This window comes from Mercenaria mercenaria, unplaced genomic scaffold (genome assembly GCF_021730395.1).
Source record: "Mercenaria mercenaria strain notata unplaced genomic scaffold, MADL_Memer_1 contig_4151, whole genome shotgun sequence".
Lineage (NCBI taxonomy): Eukaryota > Metazoa > Mollusca > Bivalvia > Venerida > Veneridae > Mercenaria > Mercenaria mercenaria.
Window position 1 is genome coordinate 67,665 of NW_026462359.1, and position 10,693 is coordinate 78,357.

A 10,693-nucleotide genomic window follows, 5' to 3' on the forward strand; every position below is an offset into this window, starting at 1 on the left:
TCTTAATGTCGTTAATTTTCTTCAAAGGAATGTATGCATTATTCTATATAATCTTCATGCATTACTAAACTTTCTATCAGGGCCTCACTACAACTTACAAAATAACTGTCAGTGTAAGTCATGAGAAAAGCCTGCATATTGTATATTGAATACAAAGGGATTTAAACAAATGTAGGTCATATTTTGTCTGCCTGATAAGTTGTTTGAAAAAGGACCTATCTGATTTTTCTTTCACTTTTGATCAATGTTTAATGTTGGCTTCAGTTTATTGATCAATTCAGAGTTGTCCCCCTTTGATTTATTTGGGTAGGTACCATCTCTAAGTAATGGACGTTAGGTATTGCTATTATAGAGGAAGAACACAAGAAGAAGAAGACAATGAAGAGAAATTATTGATTTTTGTACAATATCCTAGAAAACACAGGATGCAAAATAATGGATCTACATGGAAACATTAGACGAATTATATGCATGCAAAGCTTTATACGTGTACTTTTAGCATATCAATTAGAAATGAATAGACGTGTAATGAAAATTATTAAATGTTTCATACATCAGACAAACTAACAACAAATATTTATATGATCTTCATATCATTAACGTTTGTGTGTATATGTAATCAAATCAGTTGATGTTAGAAAATGTGCAAAGAAATAACAAGATCAGATTATTTGATGTATGTGGCAATTTACGAAAAGTTGAAATGTTTACAACAATGAAAGTGAAGTGAAATTAAAACCATATAAAGTAAAAAAGAAAAAGTGGACACTCCACAGGTCGTTCAACACGACAACAAAGAAAATGTTGCAGGCTCGGTTTGATTGAGCCTGTTCATGAAACGTCCACGCCCCCTAGCCCCGTGTTGAGCAGAACTCAACATTTACACATGCTACAGGTACAAAAATCAATTTAGAAACATACGCGGTTATAAAGTTCATCGGTCCAAGATCATAATGTATATACGCGGTTATAAAGTTCATCGGTCCAAGATCATAATGTATCTTGCAGCCAATGACGTTTACATGGCAGCCACAGAAAAACGCACAATTGTGTCAAACTTAATGTTGCGAAAAAGCGTGGGACTTTTCACTTATAGGAATATCACAAAGTCCTGAATTATTCTTACTTGTTGTTTTAAATCTTTAATCTTACTGGTAGTCGGTCTGTTAATGGACCAACTAGCATTCAGAAGGAAATAAATACAAATAAAACTAAGCCATCTACTAATTTTATATGTATCGAAATACTTTTAAAATTAAAATAAATTAAAAACAAAAAAAAAAAAACATTATTCGCTGTTTTTATCTCTGCGTACGCTACATTTCACATTTTTCAGCGTTATTTACCTTGTTGATGGTGCGAGCGAGAGATAGCAACAAAATAATCTGAGGTTAAGGATGTTCAAATGCTAGAAGATTTTAGGGTTCGATTTTTAACTCTGCATTGCCTAATTCGTTATTATTAAGGTGTCGCATTTTACTATATTCTACAATTATTAATAAGATGAATCAATCGAAAGTCTTCTCTAAAGATTAAAACACAAAATATTCAAGAAGTGTAGGTGTTTCGTCTTTAAACTAATCGGAAAAAAAGAAAACAAACTCATAACTGCTCTTAAACTCAATGCAGCTAAATAGAATTATAGTATTGTTAAACGATATATGTGTAGTATAATAACTTAACCAGTTTTCTAAAAATAGAAATATTTACCCTACTAATTCAAGGGTACCCATTACCGCAACTATTTACACATTTGCATGGTGTACGTTTTCTAAAAGGAAGTTTTAAATTTGTTCTCAATTTTAGTGAAAACTTGTTAGTCAAATAATATGGCTGTAGTTTAAAACATGGTTTTAGATACAATAATCTGGATCTAACACAGGTAAGAACATAATATTGTTATTATATGAAAAATGTTTTTATTCATAATTTACTTTAAATCGTATGTGTCATTTATGTAAATATATCTTGCTCACTGAACATGTTACTTAAGTTTAGGGCGCTTTTAAATTCTTATTTCTAAAATCAAATTTGAATCTGCCCGAATACGTATGGGTACAGGTATCTTTTATATATAAATGATGTTATGCACAGCTTTCACTTAGTAGTTACATAGGTACATGAATATAGTGTAGCAGATGTTGACAAAGCCGTACAATTTTTCATATTTTAGAGTACAACATTGAAGAATGGTATCCGCCTTCAGTACAATAGTATTACTTTTGACACTTTACACAGATGCTGTGCGAACTGGTGAGTTAACATTTACTAAAAATATCAATAATCATTTGTTTTGGAATTATAAACCGTAGAGAATGAAAGCAAATGCCTGTAATATGTCCGTTACAATTTGAGCAAATGCCTGTAATATGTCCGTTACAATTTGTACGACCTGCTTTCTGGTTGGAAATTTATCATTTAGCATTTGAGAGTTTAAGTCAAACCACTCGAATAAGTGCACTATTCTGGAACTGTCTTATACACTTCTTACGTTTTCTTTCTACATTTAGAATATGATGTATATCAATATAAATCAACGGCTATATTCATCTTAAAGATTCTAGTTTCCTAAAGATCTAAAAGACAAATAATAAAATAACATATATAATACCTTTAGTGCTATAACTGATAAACTCAGCCTTAATCAGCTCTTTATAAGTCATGTCAGAAATCAACACCAAAGCTATATACATGTATATTGAATGGCTATACTTTACGGATATCATGTTATTTATTTCAAAAATATCTTTAGATTGTTCTGCTGGCTGCATTTCCTGTTCCGATTCAACATGCTTTAAATGTGAATCTTCATATTATTTATCCAATGGCTTCTGTTCTCCGTGTCCAGAAGACTGCACAAGGTGTAGCGGATATAATAACTGTACGTCGTGCAAAACAGGTAAATGGGGTTCAGACAACCAGTGTCGGCACACATGTGTAGATAGTTGTTATAATAAAGAATGCCAATATGACACTGGCTATTGCGTTCAGTGTAAACCGGGACTGTACGGCCTTCAATGTCAGCATAATTGTAGTTACTGTGAGAGTAATCTTTGTGATTTACGTAGATGCACACACGGATGTAAACAAGGATACTACGAGAACAAAATCTACTCTGAATCAGTATGTCACAAATGTCCGACAGATTGTAAAAATTGTAGTGACGCTAGTACCTGTCGTGTTTGCAATGACGGTTTTAATTTGTATCAGTTTCACTTAAATGAAATAATTTTTGTTCACTGTGTTCGTTGTTTATTCGGATCACGCTGTTCAAGTATTTGCAGTATACAAAATTGCAATGAGTGCCAAGTATATGATGGCATCTTAGTGTGCACAGATTGTCCTGAAGGGTCCAGACTTAATGGCAAAACCTGCATACTTAATACAACAAGCTGTCCTCAAGAATGTTATTCTCATTGTAATGATGATGGAATATGCGTAGGAAGTTGCAATGCAGGATGGACGGGTGAAAGATGTTCTGTCCAGTGTTCTGATAAATGTTTCGCATGCGATAAAAGTAACAGGGACATTTGTCAACAGTGTAAAGGTGACTTTTACACTACCAACTGTAGCGTCGCTTGTAGTCCATCATGTAAAACAGAAAACAGTAAACAAACATGCAGACTAAATGATGGATATTGTTTGAATGAATGTGAACACAATTTCTGGGGCTCGTTATGTGATCAGTCTTGCCCAGTCGGTTGTACTGAAAACGGTTCATCTCCGATATGCGAGAGAAGCAACGGGACATGTAAACATGGATGTAAGGAAGGATACAAAGGAGGCCAATGCGATATATTTGCTGCTACAAGTAAAACAACTGTGAGATCCAAAGGTAATAAAATGTCTCAACAATTTTATGACACCTGTTGTTATAATTTTCTAAAATGTCCGTTGATGAAAAAAAAACACAAACACAAAAATACCCACTATAATTTTGATATAAAAGTACAGCCAATTATCACGACTTTCAGGAACTAAAGTAGCTGATACCAAACACGTGGACACGTATTTTTTACATATAATCATACTTTTAAAATAGGTCATCGTTTGTGGCATACATTGTCACTATTATAAGGATTATAACGAAAGTGTTTTCGATTACTAATTATTAGGTTTATCTTTATCAGATGAAAAGAAAACATTAAATATTTTTCTCATTGATTAATCATAACAGACACTTCGCAGTCTACTCCAACAAGTTCCGTCAAAGAAACTACACAGTCTACAGATGATGGAATGTCTGAATCACAGAAAGACAATAAAAAAATAATCATCATAGGTTCTACAGCAGGCGGCGGTGTCCTAGTTTTGACACTGGTTATCGTTATTATTGTTTGTGTCAAGAAAAGAAGGTAAGTATTATCTTACATTTGTATTAATTACCAATACATTTTCTATTCAACTTACAGGTTTGATTAAACAAGTTGATACAACATCTTGTATCATTATATACTCGATTCTTTCATAACGCGTGTCACATTAAAAGGTCCATTTGTTGGACTACTTGTTTATCCAGCTTTCGTGTTCTAGATATCCCTCTTGCATTTATGCAAGTTGGTATAACATCTATGGTCCGAGAGCTCACGGACTTTCATTGCAACAATTGGGGCCAAAAGAAGTTTATACTTTTTTGGAAACAATATTCCTTATCCTCCATAAAAACCCATTTCTTAAGTGTCAAAGCCGTGCCTATCTATATTTTGTTCACTTAAGGGGACGCATATTGCTACATTCACAGTTCATACAGAAATGCGGAAGGGGTGCATATTGAAGAAATCGATGGTGGGAAAATAAAAAACATATTCCTAAACCGATATAATACTGATGGACACCTGTAATATTCAGTACTTTGTGGATAAGGATGCGGTACTATGAATGTAATAGGAAAACAGAGGTCTTTGTGAAAGTACATTCAACACAAAATATTAAGCTTTTGTATAAGGAAAAAACAGGTTTTTTACAATAACAGTGTTCCAAATAATGTTGGAGGGATGAAATTTCTTTCTAACACACCAGTTTGCTTAAACATGTAAAAATTTAACGCCACGTTATTTCAGCTCGGGATGGACGCCATATTTCTCATTGATAAAAAATGTAAACAAAAAAATCTGAGTGGGATTAGCATTGCAAGGGCATAACATGACATTCTACACAATGAATACCTTAGATCAGATATCTAAGATGCTACACAGGTCAGGCGGGTTAAATGCATAATGTTGATCACTTGAAATTCATCTTGGAAAGGTGATTAATTTTAGTTTATTTACATGGTTTTTAATTTTCCCACGACTTCTCGGCGATTCACTGCAAATGTATAACTGCGCCGGACGAAAGGTAACTCTAATAAACAACGGGAGACAACTTAGGTGTCAGCACCTGTACGATTTAAAAAAAAAACATGCCGATGATTATAATTTCTTATCAAATAATGAATCCTATTCAGATATTCGTCTTTATTATTAGAAAATTATTAATTTCTGTGGACATTTATCAAAAAATATTACTTACAGTGGACTACTTTGCGCATCAAACTGGTTTCCGCTTCAGTTGTGAGGCACTTCCGTTATACTTTTTGACAACAATAACAAAACACAAAATGAATCAATATAGTCACTTATAAACCGATTGCTACTTAAATCAGTGTAAGTATATTGTTGTTACAACATTATACATGTTCGTTACGTTATGAGATAAAGTTTATCTTGAACAGCATAATCCATTAATTACGTTTAGATGATATTGCATTTACAACTTATTTGACCCCGTTTTTTTACGTGAATGACAGCATCTTCGTGCAACTCGTGCAAACAGAGTTATGAAAAGTATGGTGGAGAATTCAAGGACAAATTATAAATGACATTAAAGTGAGGATAACTGTATATTCGTCCAGTTTTGATCATAGACATTCCTGCTGTGTATATTAGTAAGTTTTGTGAACAAGATTAGAATGTTACTTTTGCACATATACACATTGATTGGACCTCTCAACCAAATTCCATACCTTATTTTAGGGATTTTTAAGACAATACATTTTCAAAAGTTTGTTGAATGTGTTTTGATATTTAAGTGAATTGTAGTTCATGAATACCAACTTAAAAATTAATAATGGCAACATTTCTAGGCCCTTATGGTATGCCACTAGACTTCTGTAACGATAAATTTTTAATGTATTAAGGGGAATATACTCTTAAAGTTTTGGAATGTGGCATTCCTTGACCACCGTATCTTTTCTTATGCACTACTTTGTAAACAAACTAAATAATGTGTTTTAGCTTACATATGTGAAATGAAAAGCAAGACAGTGAACTTATTTCACATTCTTTCTTTAAATTAGAATCTGTAGGACATTGATAAATGTTTGGACAAGGTGAAGCACTATTATTTTCGCACAAAAAAGTATTAATTGTTGACTTTGAATGTACACAACAAGTCTTATGTAATTCAACAATAACTTTCTTGTTTCAGTTTTTCTCATTTTTATTTTAGTGAGCAGTCCTTTGTGTACTTATAACAGTTGAAACAGTATCCATTTCATGTACCAAAATCTTGTACTTTTTTGCAGGTAAATTTTATCATACCCCACCCAATTTTTTCTAATTTCAAAGTATGCGTCCCCTTAAGTTTGTGATAGGGTAGGTAAAACTCACTTTATTAGGGGGTAGGGTAAACTTTACGTCTACCAGTTTTTCCACTGTTTAATTACAGTAACCATCTGATTGTCAATCTTTGTTTTCACACTGTGACAACCATGTATCGAAATTCTAACCGCCCATTAATTATCAACTACACGTATTCAATAGATTTAATAAAAATTGGTCAAGGTGAGAAAATCTCGGGTTTCTTGTTTTTGTAACAATACAAGTACAACAAAAGCAACTATCCTTTTATATAGTAGTCGCAACTTGATCGCGATGGTCGACCTTAGGCTAATTATTCATATCGATTATTTCATTGTAGAAATCAAGGGTGCTTAGGGCAGCCGTGTGTATTTATACGGAATAAGTTTTTATACAGTTCAGTATCAAAGTATATATACTTACATTTGACCAGTTAAAACTTTCCAATACACTAACTTGTAATTACACAAATTTATATTTCCTTTTTCTTATGCAGCTCATGTTTTACGTACACTCCTTTTCAATAATAAGTTGTGCCTCATTATGTATTATAATACAAAGGTCAACCATCGGGGTCAAGTTGCGTCCACTATACCCGATGTCAGGTATTTGCAATCGATAACCAATGTAAATAAACAGGTATTGTAGTGTTAACATTTATATGGTGTCAAATTTTGGACATAGGTATATTTGTGAGCGTTATATTTTCGCCACTTCATATGGGTTGCGAAATAGGCGAAAAATTAACCATGGCGAAAATATCCAAAAGTACGGTATTTGAAGTTTATTTTTATTCTCAAAAAACAGTTTGTTATCATAAGTCACACATCTTTATTTACGTAATGTGTATATATTAGCCAAAATCAGAAATGCAAATTTTATTGCAAAAGTCAAGGTCAAGCCTGATAATTGAAGGTCAAAATTTATTTCCATGCAAAAATGTGAAAATTATTACCTTAACTTTTTCTAATCTGTTTAATATGTCTTTACATTATTAGTCACTGAAGTTAATTTGTTTTAATGTTTGTATGTCAGGCAAAGTCAGCAGTGCAGATGGAACCCTAAAATTGCCAAGAGTAAAGCTAATATCAAAGGTCAAATGTCAAATTTGTGTGAAAAATCGCATGAATAGCTTCCTTTTTGAAATATAACAGATATTTTTGATCATTATTAGTAATTTCTCGTGATTTATTGTAATGTATATATATCTCACAATGTCAGTAATAAAGATATCGTCTGAAACAGACAAGTTCAAATGTAATATTACGGGTCAAAGGTCATTTTTAAGTAAAAGAATGAAAACAATAGCTCTTTAATTGTTCTCTTTGTTAATAATATCTTGTCGATATTAGTCAATGATACCAGTTCATTTTAACGTATAAATGTTAGACGATGTCTTGTATGCACATATAATTTCAAAACATTCAAGTTCAACCATAATATTAAAGGTCAAAGGTCAAAAAGTGTTGCAAAAATACCATCTATTTGTAATAATTTTTCATTGTTTGAAAGTATTTGTTTTTTCATTTCAGTAACTGGTCTATTGTTTATTTTACTGTATATATGTCAGACGATGTCATGGAAGAGAAAATAAGTCAAGATAAAATCTGGTATTAAAGGTCATGGTCATTTTTGTGTAAAAGATCAAAATGTAACCTACTTACTCATTTCATTGTTCAAAAATAGTATGTTGTTATAATTCACTGTGAGCAATTTATTTTCATGTAAACATTCAAGCAAGGTCAGCAATGTAGGTTTCACCCCAATATGTAGAAGCCAACCCTTTTATCAAAGGTCAGGGGTCAAATTTGTGTGAAAATTCGCAAAAAAAGCATTTTTGCAATGATTTTTCTTTATTGTTTTAGGATATTTTTGTCAACACTAGTAACTGATCATTAATCATTTTAAAGTATATATAACAGATGGTATCATTCTTCCTTAATAATTAAAAATTTGACATTAAAGGTCAAAGGAGAGGGTCTTCAAGAAACTCGCCATTATGAAAAAACTGGTTTGAGCAAATGAAAAGATCCTATGGCAAGTCTTCACAGGCACCGTACGGCCCATTGCAGAGTACGCATCCACCTCATGGGTAACTGCTTCCAAAACCAGTAAAGATAAACTGGACAAGGTTCAAAATTCAGGCCTTAGGATAATTCTTGGAGCAATAAAAACAACTCCAATAAAAGAAATTGAAAAGACAACCAACTCTGATCCACTAGAGACAAAAAAGTACAAAGCCCTTGTGCAGGCAGAGAAGGCAAAGAGACTACCAAAACTCCAACTCCGCTCAAAACTCGAGAGCAGAACCAAGAACAGACTAAAACGACAGAGTCTCAACCATATCGTCAAAGAACTGCAGAAAGGGAAAACAGCAGCACTGGACACAGAGGCAGAGCCGCTTGTGCCCGAAGAATGGGTTCCTATACAATCCGCTCCAAGATCAGATTTGAGGTGCCAGAAGTAGAAGAAAAGGGCAGACAACATCAGGCTCACCAACAGTCTCTTATTCTAGAAATGATCAATGACCGCTATCTATCACACTATTGGATCCAAGCATATACCGGTGGATAAGTGGGAAAAGTAGTTCAGAATGCTGGGAGTGGTGCCTACATCAAATTTTCTCGTACTATCTCATCACATTGTCTAGGGACCCATTTATCGGGCACAAGCGTCTCTGCCTCTGTGTCCAATGCTGCTGCTTTCCCTTTCTGCAGTTCTTTGACGATATGGTAGAGAAAAAAAACTGATAGGTGTAAACTTTACCCTATCCCCTTTTATTTTACAAGTGAGTTTTACCTCCCCTATCACAAACATAAGTGAACAGAATATAGATTGGCACGGCTTTGACACTTAAGAAATGGGTTTTCATGGAAGATAAGAAATATTGTTTCCAAAAAAGTATAAACTTCTATTGGCCTGAATTGCTGCAATAAAAGTCCATGATTATGTACGCGGTGCTTTCATAAAGCGTGTCAACTTAGAAGGTCCATTTGATGGACTTCTTGTTTATCTTACGTTTTCTGGATACCCCTTTGCATTTATACAAGTTGATATAACATCTAGTATCATTATATACTCAGTGTTTTCATAATGCGTGAGACCCTAGAAGGTCCATTTGATGGACTTTTTTCATGCGAGAAGTAATGAACCAGACGTCATGTGGCAATTTGACGTCATAATTGACGTCATAATGCTCTCTTACCGGTCTGCGCGTTAGCTATTATTTATAACAGAATATACAGAGCTTGAGAGCTTGACATTCTTCCTTGTTATTCCGCGCCGGAGGCGGAGGGATATAATTATGGCGTTGTTCGTCCGTCCATCCGGAGCCATATCTAGGAAGTGGCTTTGAATATTTAAATAAAACTTCATATACATTCACACATAAACCTTCATAATTTCACCACTATAGGGAAATGCGGCGCGTAATGTTTCAGTCAGATTGCTCAAGTTATTCCAGAGTTATGACCCTTAGTAGTTTCTAGTGGTTACTATAAATATGGCAATTTCTGCTTCATAACATTAAATAAATACCATAATGTGGTAATACACGCACAATATCGCCAGGATCTCTTTAGTAACATCAGAGGTATTGCCCTTTAATTGTTTAAAAACCACAAGTTTTGAACATAACAAACAATTGGTAGAATTTCATTCGACTGCTTTCATTTTCTCCCATGAATATTTATTTTCAATATTTGAAGTTGTGTACCCACACCCGGTCACTCTCAGCGCCCTGGTCGCATACCCTCCCCCTCCAAACCCCCACCCTACAATTCATTTTTCTCTTTTTTATACTTTAAACTTTCAATATATATCTGTCAACATGCAAAGTTGTACCCTTCCCCCATTCCAACTCGCTCCTCCACCCAGTCACCCCCACCATGCCGATCATGCACACCCCCTCCCAAACACCAACAATTTTTTTATGTTCATCAATATTTATCATCAACATGTGAAGTTTTGTACCCTCACCCGCCTCTCCCTGTTGATTAGAAGCATTGCGCCGAGTGTAGAAATTATTTCGGAAGGTAGTTGGTTCTGTCCCTGTGCAAATCCGAACCATGAAT

The 10,693-nt window shown here is 33.9% G+C and overlaps 1 protein-coding gene across 1 annotated transcript; it reads left to right on the forward strand.

The window, feature by feature from the left end:
• Positions 1 to 2,824: 2,824 nt before the first annotated feature.
• LOC128553658 (cell death abnormality protein 1-like) lies at positions 2,825 to 4,355 on the forward strand (the record flags this gene model as incomplete). Its single annotated transcript, XM_053534835.1, has 3 exons — positions 2,825 to 2,899; positions 3,541 to 3,835; positions 4,178 to 4,355. Coding segments are annotated over exons 1-3 (548 nt in total), but the record flags the coding sequence as incomplete, so codon positions are not given.
• Positions 4,356 to 10,693: the final 6,338 nt, after the last annotated feature.